General features: G+C 40.9%; 1 protein-coding gene across 2 annotated transcripts in view; it reads left to right on the top strand.

Moving 5' to 3' along the window:
• Positions 1–20384, top strand: part of FYTTD1 (forty-two-three domain containing 1) — a 35760-nt gene extending 15376 nt beyond the window's left edge. For both annotated transcript variants that reach the window (XM_003806438.6, XM_055110842.1), the window contains exons 3-9: positions 4707–4855; positions 6321–6433; positions 9274–9370; positions 10016–10077; positions 12809–12883; positions 14219–14345; positions 17903–20384. In XM_003806438.6, the coding sequence (XP_003806486.1) occupies positions 4707–4855; positions 6321–6433; positions 9274–9370; positions 10016–10077; positions 12809–12883; positions 14219–14345; positions 17903–18001 (722 nt within the window). In that variant the 3' untranslated portion in view covers positions 18002–20384. The remainder of the gene's footprint in view (positions 1–4706; positions 4856–6320; positions 6434–9273; positions 9371–10015; positions 10078–12808; positions 12884–14218; positions 14346–17902) is intronic.
• Positions 20385–22057: the final 1673 nt, after the last annotated feature.

The raw sequence follows: 22057 nt of genomic DNA on the forward strand, positions 1-22057 counted from the left end.
ACTGTAGAATGTGACATTTCCCAGAAAATCCCTCAAATCTTTATTTAGATGATAAAGCTCCTGAAATTATTGGGACATATGATGTATGTGGAAAGAAATTCATGAATAGATTAGTCTTGGGATTCAAGAGAAAGATGAAAATGTCTTTCTCTAGTTTCAGCTGTTGTCAACCTTAGTTGCACCTGCGGAGCTTTGTGAACTAGACGCTCTGGCGGTATTTTATTTCTACTGAACCAGGACCTGTAGAGGTAGGGCTTGGAGGATTTTTTTTAAGCTCCATGGATGATTCTGATACCTAACTGGTATTAAACTACTGCTCTGGTGGAGCTGAAAATGTAAAAGGGTCTTCATAAAGGGTGGTAGTTGAAGTACATGGAGAATGTGGGTACTCTGGAACTCTGCAGAGAGGCTCAATGAATGAAAACTAAGAAAAGACTGTTGCATTGGATGATGTCTTTAGTACCCCTTCATAGTGCTTTTTAGAATATAAGACAGTTACAGAGCATAAGAGGGAAGGGGAGATAATTGGGGCAGTATGTATACATTTTTCTTACTTTATGTAATGTGACAATGAAAGGGTAAAGAATATAATCATTGCTAAAACAGATACAGCTAATGAAGTTTGTTCAAAGGTAGAAAGGTGGGAGAACGAATCATATAGGCCTGATTAGAAAGCAGAGGAGGAGGCGGGGCCAAGTGGCTCACGCCAGTAATCCCAGCACTTTGGGAGGCCGAGGTGGGCAGATTACGAGGTCAGGAGTTCAAGACCAGCCTGGCCAACATAGTGAAACCCCGTCTCTACTAAAAATGCAAAAAAATAGCTGGGCATGGTGGTGGGCGCCTGTAGTCCCAGCTACTCAGGAGGCTGAGGCAGGAGAATGGCGTGAACCCGGGAGGCGGAGCTTGCAGTGAGCCGAGATCGTGCCGCTACACTCCAGCCCGGGTGACAGAGCGAGAGTCTGTCCCAAAAAAAAAAAAAAAAAAAAGCAGAGAAGGCAACACCTTGGATAAGAGAAAAAAAAAAAAACAGCAGAAAGATTGATAAGTATGGGACCAATGTACTGTACTATCAATAGAAATAGAAAGCGCCAAGGGATAGAGTTCTATTCCATACTTTTTTTTGGGGGGGGGGGGATGGAGTCTTGCCCTGTCACCCAGGCTGGAGTGTGGTAGTGCGATCTTGGCTCGTTGCAACCTCCGCCTCCCAGGTCAAGCGATTCTCATGCCTCAGCCTCCCCAGTAGCTGGGATTACAGGTGTGCACCACCACGCCTGGTGGCTAATTTTTATATTTTTAGTAGAGACGAGGTTTCACCATGTTGGTCAGGCTGGTCTTGAACTCCTGACCTCAAATGATCCACCCGCCTCACCCTCACTAAATGCTGGAATTACAGGCGTGAGCCACGGTACCCAACCTTATTTCATACTTAAGATCTTGTTTTAATCCATTTGATTCCTATTTATGAGAGTTTCTTGTCAGTCTTTCTCATCTAGTCCTGAAATTTTGGTATAATAATGGGTTCCTCCTCCTTTTAATCGTTTCTTTTTTGCCCTGCAAACTCACTTATTCTTTTGGAATATTTTCCAGTTTCTTCCTTTCTCAAGGAAGATTGTTAGCATCAGTCTTATCAGATTATCATACAAATTATAGTACTCAGCCCAGTGCCTAGCACAGTGAAGGGTAGCTGTTACATTATTTAACACAAATAGCAAGTCATTGTATATTGGAATTAATTTTAATGTACAGTTTTTCCCAATATGGTTTAATCTTCATCTAGTTGCAATTTTAGAAGGAAACCACACATAGGGCAGCAATAATTTGATTTAAAAACTAAAGACTTTAAGCCAGCCGTGGTGGCTCACGCCTGTAACCCCAGCATTTTGGGAAGTTGAGGCAGGCAGATCACCTGAGGTCAGGAGTTTGAGACCAGCCTGGCCAACATGGTGAAACCCTGTCTGTACTAAAAATACAAAAATAGGCCGGGCGCAGTGGCTCACACCTGTAAACCAAGCACTCTGGGAGGCTGAGGCGGGCGGATCACGAGGTCAGGAGATCAAGACTATCCTGGCTAACACAGTGAAACCCTGTGTCTACTAAAAATATAAAAAATTAGCCAGGCGTCGTATTGGGCACCTGTAGTACCAGCTACTTGGGAGACTGAGCAGGAGAATGGCATGAACCCGGGAGGCAGAGGTTGCAGTGAGCCGAGATCACATCACTGCACTCCAGCCTGGGCAACAGAGCAAGACTCCGTCTCAAAAAAATATATATATGTATAACTGGGTGTGGTGGCAGGCACCTGTAATCCCAGCTACTCGGGAGGCTGAGGCAGGAGAATTCTTTGAACCCAGGAGGTGGAGGTTGCAGTGAGCTGAGATCATGCCATTGCACTCCAGCCTGGGCGATAGAGCGAGACTCTGTCTCAAAAAAAGAAAAAAAAAAAGAGTTTGCTTTACTGTTTAACCTAGCATTTCACCTTCTAGAAACTCACATCTTCAGAAAATAATCATGGATGTGTTTAAAAATATATCTGTGGTTCTATTGTGATATTATTTATAATTAGAACTAACTGAAATGATTAGTATAAAGTTGGTTTGGATCAAGTATGGCATATTAAAAAGTAATGCGATAAAAGGATGTCAAAAACATGGGATAATATTTTTGCAATATAGGTGTGTGTTGTGTTTGAGACTGGTGTGTGTGTGTGTGTGTGTGTGTGTGTGTGTTTGTGTTTGAGACAGGGTCTTGCTCTGTCACCCCAGCCTGGAGTACAGTGTGATCTTGGCTCACTGTAACCTCTGCTTCCCAGGCTCAAATGATCCTCCTGCCTCAGCCTCCCTATTACCTGGGACTACAGGTGCGCGCCACAGCACCCGGCTAATTTTTGTATTTTTTCTAGAGATGGGGTGTCGCCATGTTGCCCAGGCTGGTCTCGAACTCATGGGCTCAAGCAATCCATCCTTCTCAGTCTCCCAAAGTGCTGGGATTATAGGCATGAGCCACCATGCCCAGCCTGCAGTACAGGATTAGTGTAGGGCTACAAAATAGTATGTAGAGTTGTGTAGTTGCCGAAAGATTGACTCAGTTCACCTTCTACTATAAAATTGAGGCACTACTATAAAATTGAGAATTACTACAGATGATAGTCTTGAGTTGCTTAAAAATAGTTAAAATCAAAAATGTTAACTTTTAAAATATATGTATACAAGTAAAAGAAAGACTAGAAAGACAGAATGTCAGTGGTCATCTCTAGGTGGTAGGCTGATGGGTGATGTTTATTTTCTTATTTGTACTTTATGTGTTTCTAGGAATTCTGCAGTGAACATGTCTATTTTTTAATTTACCCTTTTTTTTTTTTAACGGGCAGCCCCTGAACCAGAGTAGGTTCAGAGACACTCCCAATTTATTTTTTATTTATTTACTTTTTTTGAGACGGAGTCTCGCTCTTCGCCCAGGCTGAAGTGCAGTTGCACGATGTCGGCTCACTGCAAGCTCCGCCTCCCAGTTCACGCCATTCTCCTGTCTCAGCCTCCCGAGTAGCTGGGACTACAGGCACCCGCCACCACGCCTGGCTAATTTTTTGTATTTTTAGTACAGATGGGGTTTCACTGTGTTTGCCAGGATGGTCTCAATCTCCTGACCTTGTGATCCACCTGCCTCGGCCTTCCAGAGTGCTGGGATTACAGGTGTGAGCCACTGCACCTGGCTGCTATTTTTTTTTTTAACTAGAAAAAAGTATTTACTTATTTATTTATATATTTATTTATTTTTTAATCTATTTATTTTTTGGAGACAGGGTCTCACTCTGTTGCAGCCTAGAACTCCTGGGCTCAAGCAATCCTCTCACCCCAGCCTCCTGAGTAGCTGGGACTACAGGCATGTGCTACTATGCCCAACTAATTTTTAGAGGCGAGGCCTCACTATGTTGCTCAGGTTGGTCTTAAACTCCTGAGCTCAAGGGATCTTCTTCCCTCGGCCTCCCAAGTGCTGGGATTACAGGTGTGAGCCACTGTGCTCAGCCTAAAAAAAGTATTTAAATAGGTAAGATATGTAATGGAAAACCAAAGTTGGTAATGTCACATGCTACAGATTAAAATGTGTCTGTTGGCACTCACTGGCAACTTTAGCAAAAGCAATTTGAATGGAGTAGGGTTGAAAATGAAGCCAGATTGCAGTGTGCTGTCATAAGTAAATTGGAGATGAGATAGTGATTCCACTCTAGATCAGCACTGTTCAATAAAGATTGAGCACATATGAATATATTTTAGTAGCCCAATATCTTTAAAATATTTCACTATATAATTTATATAAAATCATCAGTGAAATATTTTACCTTGAAATACCTCGAATCAGACTAGTGCTTAACTTCAAGTACTCAGTAGCCGCATATGGTTAGTATCTACCATAATGCACAGGTAAAGACTCGACAGACTGTCCTGTTTGTTGAGAAACTAATGACAAAAGAGTATGGCCAGAGGCAGCATGTGAGAATCCTCTAGTTATTTATAGTCCGGTATAGCCACAGAACCCTTCCCAATGCAGCAGATTGCCTTTTTAAAATGAAGTATTTTATGTAATTTAAAAAACATAAATAATAACATAATAAATGTTCATAAGTTCCCCCTTCCTTGGGAAATAGAATATCCTGTGACCGTCCCAATTGAATTGTTAAATTGACATTTTCTTCTCTTTTTGCCCTCCTATAGGTTTTGGTAAGACTAGTCTGAATCGTAGAGGAAGAGTCATGCCTGGAAAGAGACGTCCTAATGGAGTTATCACTGGCCTTGCAGCTAGGAAAACAACTGGAATTCGAAAAGGAATTAGTCCTATGAATCGTCCACCTCTAAGTGACAAGGTAGGATGATGGCTTAATCCTGGATTAGATATCCTTTTCCTTTATTTGTACTAACATTTCTGTGAATAAGCTTAAGAGAGAATTTTATTTGTTTTTATGTAGTACTTTGGGACTGATATAAAAAAATTTAATATCTAAATTAAAATCATTGCCATGCATAAAGAATACCTAAATTTCCACATTCTCAAATATAAGTAAGTTTTTTGTTTGTTTGTTTTTGTTTTTTATATATAGAGTCTTGCTCTGTTACCCAGGCTGGAGTGCAGTGATGTGATCTTGGCTCACTGCAATGTCCACCTCCCAGGTTCAAGCAGTTCTCCTGCCTCAGCCTCCCGAGTAGCTGGGATTACAGGTGTGTGCCACCACTCCCAGCTAATTTTCATGTTGGCCAGGCTGGTCTTGAACTCCTGACCTCAAGTGATCTGCCCACCTTGGCCTCCCAAAGTGCTGGTATTACAGGCGTGAGCCACCGTGCCTGGCCGAAAATTAAGGGTTTTTTTGTTTGTTTGTTTGTTTTTGTTTTTTCAAGACAGAGTCTAGCTCTGTCGCCCAGGCTGGAGTGCAGTGGTGCAATCTCGGCTCACTGCAACCTCCGCCTCCTGGTTTCAAGCAATTCTTCTGCCTCAGCCTCCCTAGTAGCTGGGACTACAGGTGCGTGCCACCATGCCTGGCTAATTTTTGTATTTTTAGTAGAGACGGGGTTTCACCATGCTGGCCAGGCTGGTCTCAAACTCCTGACCTCATGATCCATCCGCCTCAGCCTCCCAAAGTGTGGGGATTAAAGGCGTAAGCCATGGTGCCTGGCCAGATTCAGAATTTTTAATGTGATTTAGTCAATGGATATTTATAAAGTACTTCTCATATACTTAATAGAAGAATCCAGATAAAGTATAAGATAAGGTGCATATTTGTCAAGAACTTTAGAGAAGTCTTTATGGACAATATGGATATCTGAATTAGGCTTTAATGATGGATTTAATTTATGCATGTGGAGGAAGAAAAAGAGGATGTTTCATGTGCTTTTGTTTTTTATGATACTTTTCGCCTCTAACCACGTCTACTCCAGTGTCTTTGCTGTCATAACTTCCCCGCTTTTTCTTTTTTTTGGCATGCATTTGTTTTGGAACTTGGCTTTTTTAAATATAGAGTATCAAAAATCATGTTTATAGAAATTATTCCCTGATTTATATCTATGGCTCTCTGATTCTTCTCTTGAGTTCCAGAGCCGCGATTCCCCATCACCTGTGGGTCCCCCGAGTACCTCACATATTTTAAATATAATGTGGGGTTTTCATCTTTTCAGTCATGTAGACTGTACAGTTTCAAGTTGTTTGTTTCTCCGTCTCCCTTATCTGCACATTCAAGCAGTTGTCAATCCTTGTTCTTTCTGCATCTGAAATGTTTATTGTAGTAGAGTATATAGAAAAATGCAATTTGATTAACATAGTTTCTTGCCTTCTGATAGAATATAGAACAATATTTTCCAGTGTTAAAAAGGAAGGCAAACCTTCTGAGACAAAATGAAGGGCAGAGGAAACCAGTAGCAGTTCTCAAGAGACCTAGCCAGCTAAGCAGAAAGTAAGTGCTCAAAAATAATAATGTGTTATTTTGCATTAAAAACACTTCCTGCATTAAGTGGTGTGAAGAATGGATTTGCAGTGATTTTTTTAGTTATCTGGTCATTTTCAAGACAGGTATTTGGGATGTCTATCTGAACATCCACATGGATGTATCCAGTAATAGCTTGTTTATTAGATGAATTCTTACTGATGAAGTTAACCGATACAAGCTTTTTAAAAAGCATCACTCTGCTTCTTTACCTCTTTGACATATGGAATAAAATTGCAAAAGCTGATCACTTTAGTAGAACTCTCTTTTTTTTCTCCCTGTTTTTTGAGACAGGGCTTCTCGATCTGTTGCTGAGGCTGGAGTGCAGTGGCGCCATCACTGCTCCCTGGAGCCTCGGCCTGCCCTGGGCTCAAGCGATCCTCCCACATCAGCCTCCTGAGTAGCTGGGACCACAGATACATGCCACCATGCCCTGCTAATTTTTTTTTTTTTAATAGAGACAGGGTCTCACCATGTTGTCCAGGCTGGTCTCAATTCCTGGCCTCAAGTGATCCTCCCACCTCAGCCTCCTAAAGTGCTGGGATTACGGGCATGCGCCCCTGTGCCCAGCCCTGGTAGAACTCTTAACATCTTAGTGGGAATTATTCAAAATTGAGAATTCTGAAATCTCAATTTGTTACTCAGTCTGGATGGCTCTTACTAGAACACTGAATCACAGTGTATGTTATTTGTGGAAAAATCAAACTAGAAAGGGAGAATTCTTCATGAACACTTGTTAAACTGACATTATTTTTATACTAAATTGAATAATAAAAACCAAAAATTATGGCCTGTGAGCTGGGTGCAGTGGCATGTGCCTGTGGTCCCAGCTACTTACGAGGCTGAGGCAGGAGGATCACATGAGCCCAGGATTCAGGGCTAACCTGGGCAACATAGTGAGACCCCCATCTCTGAAAAAGAAAGAAAAGAAAAATTATGATCTGTTGTTACGGCATTCTGTTCTCTGTAAGGACAAAGTAGATGAAGTTGATGAGGTGTGAAGTTTCCTTATTCAGTTTCAAGTATTATTTATTTATCTTTCGTGGAAGATAAGTCAGCAAAAAAAACCTGGAATGAGGTTTTTAAAAAATGCAGTGGCTGGGCACAGTGGCTCATGCCTGTATTCCCAGCACTTTGGGGGGCTAAAGCAGGCGGATCACCTGAGGTCAGGAGTTACGTGGCAAAACCCCATCTCTACTGAAAATGCAAAAATTAGCCCGATGTGGTGACCGGCGCATGCCAGCAATCCCAGCACTTTGGGAGGCCGCTGCATGTGGATCACCTGAGGCCAGGAGTTCGAGACCAGCCTGGCCAACATGGTGAAACCCCATCTCTACTAAAAATACAAAAATTAGCTGGACGTGGTGGTGCATGCCTGTAGTTCCAGCTATTTGGGAGGCTGAGGCAGGAGAATCGCTTAAACCTGGGAGGCGGAAGTTGCAGTGAGTCAAGATGGTGCCACTGCACTCCTGCCTGGGTGACAGTGAGACTCTGTCTCAAAAAAAATAAAAATAAAAAAACAAAAAATGGAATGGCTGGAATTGCAGTTTTAACCATCATCTTTTGGGAATCACTTGATAATACCTTTTGTGAAAGGAGACCTTCTCAAATAAGAACCCATCATTTACGTGAGACTTACATGTTAATTGGGTTAGCTAGGGCAATTTTGAACTTGAATCTCTGAAAGATTGGAGGTAAGACTAGGGAATCTGTTAAACACTTGTTTATATAGTGTTTCATATTTATCAATACATCAGTTGAAGACATGGAATGTTAGAGGATTGAATATTTCATAGATAAATATGAAATTTTAATTTTTCGTACTTCACTAACTTCCTATAGAAAGCAAAAGAAATTAGGTGCCGCAAACCACCATGGCACATGTATAGCTACGTAAGAAACTTGCACGTTCAGCACGTGTCTCAGAACTTAAAATTAAAAAAAAGAGTTGGTGACAGTCATAATTAAGAGCATTGTTCTGTGCATGAAAGAACAAGAAATAGAAGAGTATAAGTTTTTCTGTGGTTTGTATATTTTTTGAGATGAAGTCTGTGTCGCTGGGCTGGAGTGCAGTGGCGTGATCTCGGCCCACAGCAACCTCTGCTTCCCTGATTCAAGCAATTCTCATGCTTCAGCCTCCTGAGTAGCTGGGACTACAGGCGTGTGCCACCAAGGCTGGCTAATTTTTGTGTTTTTAGTAGAGACGGGGTTTCACCATGTTACCCAGGCTGGTCTCAAACTCCTGACCTCAAGTGATCCACTCACCTCAACCTCCCAAAGTGCTGGGATTACAGGTGTGAGCCATAATGCCTGGCCTCTATGGTTTATATTAATACATAATGGTTTCTGAGTGAGGAAGGAAGAGAAAGCTGGAGGAGGAGATGTTATTTTTCAAAGCTTTCTCTTTATTTTTGGTCTTCAGTTTATTTTAGGTCTTCAGTTTGGCCTATGTGTGGTTTTTCTTTGTACTAATCCTATAAATTGTAAAGTTATGTTTTCACCAAATATAGGAAATAGCACTAAAAATGTGATTATTAATGTCTTCAGAAGATATATGGGATATTAGAGGATTGAATATTTGGAAGATAAAGTGGTTTGAAATTAACAGGTGGTTATGTGCTATGCTTCGGAGGGAGGTATCTGTTAATCAAATCTCAGTAGCTTCATGTTAATAAGGAAATAATTCAGAGTTGTTTGTTTCTTGCACCTCATGTTTGCAGCCTGTGAATTTAACTGTTTTTGCTTATTTTTCCTCAAGATGTTTGAAAGTAGTTAAATGGCTTAGCATGGCCTATGTGTTTTTGTTGCAGAAATAACATTCCAGCTAATTTTACCAGGAGTGGAAATAAATTAAATCATCAGAAAGATACTCGTCAGGCAACTTTTCTTTTCAGAAGAGGCCTGAAGGTATTTAAAAACTTTGGCAGTGTTTTTGTTTGTTTGTTTTTTCCCAAAGAGGATCCTGAGCAGCCACCTTTAGTAAGCCTCAGTCATAGGCAGCATTGGGTTCAGGATGTGAGGCACATGGTAGTAGATTAGTTCTTTCTGTTGTATGTTTTTTATTTCCCATCTTTTCTTACCCTCAATAGCAATGTCTTATAAGAATTTAACTCGTTATTTGGGAATAAACCTGTATTTGCCACTCGTTCTCGTGTAGGAATTCCAACAGGGAACTGTTGCCAGAATAGCGTGGGCCCCTCCGCTGCACTCACGCACACGCCCCACTGGGTTAGGAAGTTCTAGAATAGCACGGGCCCCTCCGCTGCACTCACGCACACGCCCCACTGGGTTAGGAAGTTCTAGAATAGCGCGGGCCCCTCCGCTGCACTCACGCACACGCCCCACTGGGTTAGGAATTTCTAGAATAGCGCGGGCCCCTCCGCTGCACTCATGCACATGCCCCACTGGGTTAGGAAGTTGTAGAATAGCGCGGGCCCCTCCGCTGCACTCATGTACACACCCCACTGGGTTAGGAAGTTCCAGAGCAGGATCACTCTTTGGATTCAAATCCTCTGCTTTCTGTGGTACCTACTGCTTTTTTTTTCCCTTCAGGTGCAGGCCCAGTTGAATACAGAACAACTGCTAGACGATGTAGTAGCAAAGAGAACTCGTCAGTAAGTTTCCATTTGTTTTTTAAGATGTTATTTCAAAACTCCCAGAATACTAACTACCCAAATTATCATGTACCTCAGTCCAGAAGAAATTAATTGAAACCCAAAATAAAATTCAGTCTGAAAGCTGGGCATAGTGGTGCTACACACCTGTAATCCCAGCTAGTTGGGAGACTGAAGCAAGAGAATTGATGGAGCCCAAGAGTTCAAGGCTGTGAAGTGCCATAATCTCACCTGTGTATCGCCACTGCACACCAGCCTGAGCAGCATAGCTCAATGCCACTGCACACCAGCCTAAGCAGCATAGCTTGATGCCACTGCACACCAGCCTGAGCAGCATAGCTCGATTGCCACTGCACACCAGCCTGAGCAGCATAGCTCGATGACCAGTGCACACCAGCCTGAGCAGCATAGCTCGATCGCCAGTGCACACCAGCCTGAGCAGCATAGCTCGATGACCAGTGCACACCATCCTGAGCTGCATAGCTCGATCGCCAGTGCACACCATCCTGAGCAGCATAGCTCGATCGCCAGTGCACACCAGCCTGAGCAGCATAGCTCGATCGCCAGTGCACACCAGCCTGAGCAGCATAGCTCGGGCTATGGAGACTGTCTCCAAAAAAATTTTTAAACATTGAGGCTAAAATAAATAAATCTTGTTTTGTCCTTTGTTAATTTTCCCCAAAAACCTTTTGAGTTTTCATGTGTCGATATTTTAACAGTTTTAGTGCCACGTAGATTACTTCATTTTTATTATTTTTATTTTTTATTGGCTATACCATTTTAATGAAACAGCTTTTTCTTTTTCTTTTTTTTTGCTATAACTGCTTTCATATAAATGAACCTATTTAGGGAATGAATAGAATAAAATTCAGTAGAGCTTTTAGAAAATTTGTACAACTTTAAAAACAATAGTTTTCCTTTTCACAGTCTTTTTTTCTTAGCCCTATAAAAAATCTTTTGAAAATCTATTTTATCCTGTTATAATCACACCTCCTAAGTGTGAGTTGTAACATACTAATTCCATCAGTGTGATTAGGTTTTGAGATTAAACTATTTAAAATTATGACTACTTTTTGGAAAATAAAATATATACACTTGGCCCTCTGTGTCTCAAGGGAATTGTTTCCAGGCCCATTGAAGAGATTAAAATCGTCACATACTCAAGTCCCTTTCAATCCGCGGATTGTCTCTGTGTCTCAGGGGAATTGGTTCCAGGCCCATTGAAGAGATTAAAATCCTCACATCCTCAAGTCCCTTTTAGTCGGCCCTCCATATCCGCGGATTGTCTCTGTGTCTCAGGGGAATTGGTTGCAGGCCCACTGAAAAGATTAAAATCCTCGGATACTCAAGTCCCTTACAATTGGCCCTCCATATCCGTGGATTGTTTTCATTCTGCGGTTGCAACTGATTGAATACATGGACGTAGAACCTGTGGATACAGAGAGCTGGCTGTAAAACATGGTCAGGGTCCAGATATGGCGCCAACTGTGGGGCATGATTTTTAGCAATTGGAGTGTTAGGAAACTGTGAAGCTGATACAGGTGGTATTCTTTAGCACAGGGGTCATGACATTAGAAACCATGGGGAAAGAAATAATAATTGTAGCCTTTTTGCTTCTGCAGTGAACAATATTTACATAATCGTGATCATATAAATGTTATTTGTTTTGAACTTTGAGAATCAACCTGTTAGACAAAGCACAAAATAGTTAATTTGAGAACAATATAATGTAAATGTCCGATTTTGACTAATGTGAATATAAAGGAAGAGCTGACAGAAAGTGAGAGGTACAAACAAAGGAGCAGAGGTGGAGGGAAGGAATAGAGGCACTATTATCCTTTCACATAAAGCTGGGGGTGGCTTCAAGAGATTCTACTGAAAGAAACAGAGATTTAAGTATTTTCAGTTACAAAGGCCTGGAAATAGTGATACAGCCATCAAAATGTTTCATGGTGGGTAAGGAAACTGGAGGATAGTTTGACGAACTAAATCTTTATTCATCATAGCAATTTTTTTTTTTTTTTGAGATGGAGTCTTGCTCTGTTGCCCAGGCTGGAGCACAGTGGCGCAATCTCAGTTCACTGCAACCTCCCCCTCCCGGGTTCAAGCAGTTCTCTGCCTCAGCCTCCTGAGTAGCTGGGATTACAGATACCCACCACCACACCCCACGCCCGGCTTAAATTTGTTTTTTTTTGTTTTTGTTTTTTTGGTAGAGATGGGGTTTCACTATCTTAGCCAGGCTGGTCTTGAACTCCTGACCTCATGATCCACCTGCCTCTGCCTCCCAAAGTGCTGGGATTACAGGTGTGAGCCACTGTGCCCGGCTGCAGCAAGGTTTTTTTTTACTATGTAAGCATCTTGTTTAGTGAATTGGAAGTAACCAGCAAGCAGTAAAAACAGGTTAAAAGTGCTGCCTCTGGAGAGTAGGAATAGAAAGCAGGAGAATAGTGGGGTGAGGGACTGTTGCTTTTTATTAGAAGTTCTTTTGTACTATTTGATTTTTTTTAATTTGTATACATTTATTACACTGAAAAATATTTAATAAATTAATTCAGATGCCCAGTTCCGCACCCAAGATGTTGATTTATTATATCGTGGTGGGGTTCAGGTACTTATTTCTTACAAGCTAAGAAAAAGTAATGGCTACTTTTAATGTTCATTTTTATTTTGAATATACATAGGGTTTATCAACTTACATTTAATGAATTTTTTGGATTTTTTTTGAAACTAGATGGCGGACTTCCACCACAAATGGAGGGATTTTGACTGTATCTATTGACAATCCTGGAGCAGTGCAATGCCCAGTGTAAGTTGTTTCTTTCTTTTTGCAAAAATTATAACCTCTCATTACATGAGATCATAAGAAAGTATTGGACTTCTGCTCAGAGAATGATGTCCAAGTTAGGATGAACCAGGAAGACAGTAATACCTGTGATACAATATGGAAACAGTATATGGTGTAAAGTAAAGTGAGAGCTTTCTTGATTCCTGATTCTGCAGCCCTAAATGACCACGTTGGAACAGTGTTTTTTATGTTTTAAAAATTATGTGCATGTATACTCTATGTACCCTTTTTTTGGAGGCAAGGTCTGGCTCTGTTACCCAGGCTGGAGTGCAGTGCCATGATCATGGCTTATTGCAGTCTTGACCTCCCAAGCTCAAGTGATCCTCCTGCCTCAGCCTCCCGAGTCCTGAGGAGCTGCAGCGACAGTTGCCCACCACCATGTCTGGCTTTTTTGTTTGTTTGTGCCCAGACTGGTCTTGAACTCCCAGACTTAAGCCGTCCTCTTGCCTTGGCCTCCCAGAATGCTAAGGTTACAGGCGTGAGCCACTGCACCTGACCCAATATGTATATTTTTGTGTACAATAATAAACGAGATGATGGTATACATGGTACTTCTCCTAATCCCTGTAATGTTTTCGATGTCTTTATTTTTCAGACCATACAGACCTACGTTTTCTTTAAATTTATTGCTTTATAAACTTTGTCAATTTATGGAGCTTATGTTCTATTCAACCATCTCTTGATTTTTTTAAGAGATAACGTCTCACTCTGATGCCCAGGCTAGAGTGCAGTGGTGCCACCATAGCTCACTGCTGCCTCGAACTCCTAGGCTCCAATAATTCTCCTGCCTCAGCCTCCTGAGTAGCTGGGAACATAGGCATGCACCACCACACCCAGCTAATTTTTTTTTTTGTACAGATGGGGTCTTGCTGTGTTCCTTAGGCTGGTCTCTAACCCCTGGCCTCAAGCGATCCTCCTGCCTTGGCCTCCCAAAGTACCGGGATTATAGGCCCGTGCCACAGTGCCTAGCCCTCCAGCCATCTTAATGATTGAAATGAAAAGAATGTAGGATGGGTACCTAGGACTTTAGAGGTTGCTTTATTTTAATGGAAGATCAGGAGTTAGGAATCACCAAACATTCCAACTTGTTGAAAAGTTTGTAGTTCTATTTAAAGAGATATTCTCTGAACAATTATATATTTTAGTCTAGAGTAGCCAGTGACACTTTTTTTTGAGAACACAAATAAAATGGCCCTAATACATTTGAACATGTGTACAAGATGTCTTAAGTACCAAGTGAATTTATTTTTCTTTTCATTGTTAAGCTGCTCTGATATTTTAATATTTTTCTAATAGAACTCAGAAACCACGATTAACTCGTACTGCTGTACCTTCATTTTTAACAAAGCGGGAGCAAAGTGACGTCAAGAAAGTTCCTAAAGGTGTTCCCCTGCAGTTTGACATAAACAGTGTCGGAAAACAGGTAAAAAAACGTTTTCTGTATTTTCTTGGGTCATTTGCTGAGAATATTTTAATTAACAAAGTATTTATTATAGTAGTGAATTATAAACAAGGTATCCTAACTGCCCGCGAAACCTAGGGAACCACTAATCTGCTTTTGTCTGCCATTTGCCTATTTTGACATTTCATATAAATCAGCTCATACGGTGTACATTTGTGACTGAATTCTTTCACTTAGCATAATGTTTTAAAGGTTCATCTATATTGTATGCGTGTTTAATTTTGTTTTCCTGCTGAACGGTGTTCATCATATGTATATACCACATCTTATTTATTCCTTCATTACTGGATGGGTATTTGGGGTGTTTTCAGTCCTCGGATATTAGGAATAATACTGCTCTGAGCATTTGTGCAGAAGTTTTTGTGTGAGCATCTGTTTTCATTTCTCCCTGGTAAATACCTAGGAGTAGAATTGCTAGGTTTATAGTAACTCTGTATCTAACCTTTTGAGGAACTGCTGGACTGCTTTTTTCCTAGAAGAGTCTGTGCTACAGCTTAATATTCCCACCAGCATCTATGAGGGTTCTGAATTTCTCTACATCCTCACCAACACTCACTGTTATCTGCTGTTCGACTATAGCCATCTAGCAAGATTACAGGATACAAGGTTAATAACAAAATTGTCAAAACCAACCAGGTGCGGTGGCTCACACCTGTAATCCCAGCACTTTGGGAGGCCGAGGTGGGGAGATCACCTGAAGTCAGGAGTTCGAGACCAGCCTGGCCAACGTGGTGAAATCCTGTCTCTACTAAAAATACAAAAATTAGCCTGGTGTGGTGGCTCATGCCTGTAATCCCAGCTACTAAGGAGGCTGAGGCAGGAGAATTGCTTGAACCCAGGAGGCAGAGTTGGCAGGGAGCTGAGATCGTGCCACTCACTCCAGCCTGGGCAACAGAGCAATACTACATCTCAAAAAAAAAAAGGTCAAAACCACATTGACAATTTTGAATTAACCATATTAAGCTTGTATCCTGTAATTTTGCTAAATTCACTTACTTTTGTATTGACTTTGTGGATTCCTTAGGACTTTTTTTTTTTCTTTTTTAATGAAACGGTCTCACTCTGTCACCAGGACTGGAATGCAGTGGCATAATCATAGCTCACTGTAGCTTTGACCTCCCAGGCTCAAACGATCCTTCCTCCCACCTCAGCCTCCTGGGTAGCTGGGGATACAGGCACACATCACCACACCCAGGGATTCAGGCACACACACCACCACACCTGGGGATACAGGCACACACACCACACCTGGGGATACAGGCACACACCACCACACTTGGGGATGCAGGCACACCACATCTGGAGATAAAGGCACATACCACCACACCTGGGGATACAGGCAAACACCACCACACCTGGGGATGCAGGCACACACCATACCTGGGGATGCAGGCACACACACTACACCTGGAGATACAGGCACACAGCGCCACACCTGGAGATACAGGCACACACCACCACACTTGGGGATGCAGGCACACCACATCTGGAGATACAGGCACACACCACCACACCTGGGGATACAGGCACACACCACCACACCTGGGGATGCAGGCACACACACCACACCTGGAGATACAGGCACACACCACCACACCTGGAGATACAGGCACACACCACCACACTTGGGGATGCAGGCACACCACATCTGGAGATACAGGCACACACCACCACACCTGGGGATACAGGCACACACCACCACACCTGGGGATGCAGGCACACACCATACCTGGGGATGCAGGTACACACACTACACCTGGAGATACAGGCACACACCACCACACCTGGGGATGCAGGCACACACACCACACCTGGGGATACAGGCACACACACCACCACACCTGGGGATATAGGCACACACACCACCACACCTGGGGATACAGGCACACACACCACACCTGGGGATACAGGCACACACACCATACTTGGCTAATTTTTATATTTTTTGTAGAGACAGGGTTTCAGATAGGGTTTCGCTACATTGCCCAGGCTGGTCTTGAACTCCTAAGCTCAAGCCACCGCCTGCCTTCTGTGGCTGGCCAGCTTAGGATTTTCTGTGTAAACAATCATTTCATTCTCCTAATTCCTTTCCAATCTTTAAACCTTTTCTTTTTCTTGCTTTGTTACAAAGGCTAGGACCTCCAGTCCAATGTTGAGTAGAAGTGGTGAGATGTATACTTGTATGCATGCCTTGTTCCAAAGCCTGAAGAGAAAGCATTAAATATGTCACCATTTAGTATGATATTAGGCATAGATTTTTTTTTTTTTTGAGATGGAGTCTTGCTCTGTAGCCCAGGCTGGAGTGCAGTGGCGTGATCTTGGCTGACTGCAACCTCTGCCTCCTGGGTTCAAGCAATTCTCCTGCCTTAGCCTCCTGAGTAGCTGGGATTACAGGCATGTGCCACCACACCCGGCTAATTTTACTGTATTTTAGTAGAGACAGGGTTTCACCATATTGGCCAGGCTGGTCTCGAACTCCTGAACTTTTGATCCGCCTGCCTCGGCCTCCCAAAGTGCTGGGATTACAGGCGTGAGCCACCATGCCTGGCCCAGTTTCTTTTTTTTTATTTTTTATTTTTATAGATTCTCTTTGTCAGATTGAGGAAGCTCCCTTCTATTCCTGATATGCTAGAATTTTTATCAAGAATGGGTATTCAATTTTGTCAAATGCTTTTTTTGGTATCCTTGAAATAATGTGAAATTGAAGATACAAAGGATGGATAGAAATTTGACCAAATTGGCCTGGTGCGGTGGCTCACGCCTGTAATCCCAGCACTTTGGGAGGCCGACACAGGTGGATCACTTGGGGTCAGGAGTTTGAGACCAGCCTGGTCAACATGGAAAAACCCTGTCTCCACTAAAAATAAAAAAATTAGCCGGGCGTGGTGGCACGTGCCTGTAATCCCAGCTACTCGGGAGGCTGAGGTGGGAGAATTGCTTGAACCCAGGAGGCGGAAGTTGCAATGAGCTGAGATTGTGCCACTGCACTCCAGCCTGGATGACAGCCAGACTGTCTCAATAAAAAATAAAATAAAAAAAATTTGACCAAATTTGTTTTGCTTATTTTTATTTTGTTGCTATTATTGTTTTCCAGAAATGGTATAGTTTGTAGATGCTGTTGTTAAAAAAAAAAACAGATTTTCATTTGAATTTGATTTGAATTTCTGTGTTGAACTCACCATAATTCAAGAAAATTTGCTATAAAATATTTACAGGTCTGAAGAGTTCTTACTTTTATCAGTGACATCATGAGTTGGTGGCAGTGTTTACAGAGCCTGAAAATAATTCAGATAGGGGCTCTGGGTATATGACTTCTAGGCATTATAGCATATGTGTGTTTTATATAGTATATAATGTAGGCTTTATATGAGGTCATACATGTAAATATTTAGGAAATTTTAGCTGTCATTACTTGTAATTAATCATAAGATCACATTATTGTTCCAAAGCAAATATGGCTTTCAGTAAAGTTGTTAATTGTTGCTTTGTTGTTGTTTTTGCTTTTTTCTTTTCTCTAGACAGGGATGACGTTGAATGAGCGGTTTGGGATCCTGAAGGAACAAAGAGCCACTCTCACATACAACAAAGGGGGAAGCCGCTTTGTCACCGTGGGATAGGTCCCATGTCAAAGGAACTTTTGAGTGATGACTCTGAGAAGTTGAATTGCTTGAAGAGTTCATCACGGAAATTCAAGAAACTTTACTTCAAAATATTCACAAGGCTAAATAACTCTTATTTTTATTTTTGAAGGTTTTTTTTTTAAAAAAAAAAAAACGTATAAAATAATGCCCTGAAAGAATAATAGGGATTATACCTGTCTGTTCTTAAAGATTTCATGGTTGGCTCAGACAGAACAATCATCTGTTTGACTTCTTTGGTTCCTCATGCAGCAGAAGGAAGACAGAAAGATAGAAATTGATTATTTTTATGATAGTGGTATTCAGGATCTCATCACCTTTGCCCGTGTTTTAGACTTTGTCATGGTAAATCCTGGTCTTCATAAACATGAGTAGGTCCCTTTGTTGCTGTCACTTGCCCTTTAATAGTGTTGATGTAGTCAGTGCCATTGCCTTTTCTTCATTAGAGACACAGAACAATGTATTAGAATTTCCAGCTGTGGGTTTGAAGACTTAGGGGGACATCCAGAACGTGCTTCCTCTTTCAGACGGTGTAAAGTCCCCTGGAATTACACAGCTTTAGTGCTGAGCTTTTAACAGGAAATGTGGCCCTAGGTATTAGTCTTAGTTTAAAATGTTGGTGTTTAGAGACTGTAAATGCGTATTCACAAAGTTATCTGATAGGGCCTTGGAGGAGAAGGTCCAGTTTTAAAAAATGACAGTTTGTGTTTAATAAATGAAGGCATGAGAGGAAGTAAGTAGCAAGTTGAAGGACAGGTGGTTGAGATGAAACACTTCAAAACCCTGGTTATAGGTGTACTGTTTGGATGTAGCATAGTCTTGAGTCTAGCGTCCACAAAGAATTATTCAAATGATATTTAGAATAATTATAACTATTACATTGAATGGAGTCCCTTGGATATTTTGATAGTAAAATTAATAGCCATAAAGTCCTAGACTTCTTATTTGAAGTTAAAATTTCTTATTTGAAAAGTTGAAATTTATGAGCTTTGAAGATTGCTAAATTAAATAATTTATAGCTCCAAAAACAAAAATATACTTGTATATGTCACAGAGAAAAAATGCAAAATTTATAATAGAGTTACATTAACCTTGTTGTTTACCTTTCACTGATTTCTTATATGGTATAAATTAAAGTTCAGGCATTTATGGGGAGAAAAGGCCCTCCCCACCGACCCGCCACCTGCCACCTCTGACGGAGTGGGAGAAGTTAGTCTGTGCCAAGATAGTACTGAGTCCTCAGATGTTGTATACTGTAAATTACGGTATAATGCCAAATGCAGCAAAATCTTCCAGCTGTACAAGTTTGGTCATTTTGAAGCTTGACATTTTAGTTTGCCATTATGTTAAAAACATCTAAATAGGTGTTAGTTTCTCAGGAGTAGATTGTTAGTGTTGACTTTTCCTGTAAAGCAGACATTGTTCTTGGCCTGCCCTGCGTTGTATACTAGATTTCATTGTTGTCTCTCATGCTTCTTGAGTTGCTTCATGGTTTATGCTCGCCATGGAAAGCTATCAGTAACAGTTTCATGCTTATACCAAAGAATTAAATCTGATCTTTAATATCTGATATTTTCCTGGTACTCGTACTGATAAGGGATTATTGGAAGTCAGTCACAGAATTTGGAAATAAATTCTAGTCTCTCCTTAGCTATTTGATGCTTTTCATATAGGCCAAGAACTCATTGCAAAACATTTTTGCAAGGATGAATGCCTGTATTTGGTCTAGGAACAGTACATTTTAGTCTGATTTAGAATTACTGGTAGCTTATTTTAAAGCAAGGAAAAGCAGCTGAGCTCAAGTTTGCTGTCTTTAGAATGGTTTGTGAAAATATGGTATAAAGGTGTTTTCATTTTCCTGTTCTTACCTATTATTGTATAGAGCTATTCATGCCATTTTTTGGGAAAACTTCAAAAATTGCCCCAAATACTGACATTGAGTGCATTAAATAACAAATTATCTTTGGTATATTAAACTTTTATTCTTCATGCATCTGTAATTTAATTTTAAGTATAATGTTTTGCCTTTGGTACAACTAAATTAAAACTCTTGGTGGTCACATATTGTATATAAACAAAACAATATGCTTTGTTGAAGGAAAATTTTCTTTATTGGAATGTGGTTGTAATCCTTGTTCAGTTCTTAAGTTTAGGTTTTTTTAAAAAACAGGATGCAACTTAAACTTTTCTTTGCATCAAGGTATATGCAAAACATTGGTGCCATGCATCACCAAATGAAAGTTTGTATTTAACGAGGAGGTGCTTTACACTGTACTTTTTGGTGTTTTTTGGAAAAGTTACATTTAGATCTATTCTGAAGCTGTTCATTTTTAACAAATAAAATGTTACAGGTTTCACATGATTTATTCTCAGCTCTAAAGATTGAGTTGTGGTTTTTAGATTGTTCTATGTTACGAAGAACTTTGTAGTGGTTATCTATATTTGTAGTTTTTAGGGTGTGAAACCTTATCTACTAGCAAAATTGGTAAATCACTGTAGACTCTTCTATTAGCATCCCTCTCTCTTTTGATGATTTCATTTGTAGCTCCAACAAATGAATCTAAAAAGAAGAATCCAGGCCGGGCACGGTGGCTCACGCCTGTAATCCCAGAACTTTGGGAGGCCGAGGCGGGCGGATCACGAGGTCAGGAGCAAGACCAGCCTGGCTAACATAGGGAGACTCTATCTTTACTAAAAATACAGACATTAGCTGGTGTGGTGACATGCGCCTGTGGTCCCAGCTACTTGGGAGGCTGAGGCGGGAGAATTGCTTGAACCCAGGAAGCAGAGATTGCAGTGAGCCGAGACCACGCCATTGCACTCCAGCCTGGGTGAAAGAGTGACACTCTGTCTTAAAAAAAAAAAAAAAAGAATCCAGTATACTTTGCAATGCAGAATATTGGGTTAGATGAGCCTTTAGAGACCAATCCAGTTTAACCCCTCCTTTTACACCTTGGTAAAGTGAGTCCCAGTGTTTTCAAGACTTGCATGTGGCAGAGTTATTTTTTGAGCTCAGATCTTCTAATTCTTAATTGATAATAAACTGCTTTGGTGAATTAACACCCACAGAAAATAGTGGAATGGTGTGTGGTTTTCAAATACGTAAGAATTGGTAATAGCCATGCTTTAGCATTTTTAGCATGGTAAGTAAATCTATTCTACCAGTGATGGTTATACTTTATTACTTTGCTATTCGGGTTAGGTAGACCTGTTAGAAAAGTCCAGTGTTCCTAATCAGATATGCATTTTTTAAAAACAGGCATAAACCCTTCACCACAATTTTAATTACAGTCATCCCTCAGTATACACGGAGGATTGGTTTCAGGACCCTTGTATATACCCAACCCTGCGCAATACTGAAGTCCCACATCTGTGTAAACGAAAAGTTGGCCCACTGTGTACATGGATTTTGCATTCCAAGATGTTGTTTTGCTTCAAAACAATTTGCTTATAAGTAGACCCAGGTAATTCAAAGCCATGTTGTTGAAGGGCCAACTGTTTAAGCCAATCGTAAAATACTGTGTCTGAGGAAACAGGCCTCATTGCTCAGCAGTGAGTTTTTATTAGACTAGGTATGTATATCATTATTAATATTTTACTGTTAATAGCTTTGTAATTCACACAAAATATACGGGCCCAGAGTAATTTTTGTTGATTTATTTTTACTATAAGGAGATAAGAGAAAAAATAGCTCACTTGGCAGCACAGAAAATGAATACCATATTGGCAATATTAAAGCAGAAAATAATTCATTTCTGATCAGTAGTGCTTTCAGTTTTCATCAGAATTATTATTATTATTATTTTGCCACTGTGAAAAAGCAGTTAAGCATGTAAAACTTCCCTTTAGAGAGGGTTCTTTTTGGATAGATCAATTTGGAACTAGCTTCTTTTTTTTTTGTTAAATGATACTTCAGTAAACACAGCATTTACAACAAGAATTGTGGACTGTGGTGGACCATTAATAGGGTTTTAAAGATTTACTTAGAAATTGTAGACTTCTGATATCTTTTATTTCCCTCTCACCACAGTTTAT

This window comes from Pan paniscus, chromosome 2 (assembly GCF_029289425.2).
Source record: "Pan paniscus chromosome 2, NHGRI_mPanPan1-v2.0_pri, whole genome shotgun sequence".
Taxonomy (NCBI): Eukaryota; Metazoa; Chordata; class Mammalia; order Primates; family Hominidae; genus Pan; species Pan paniscus.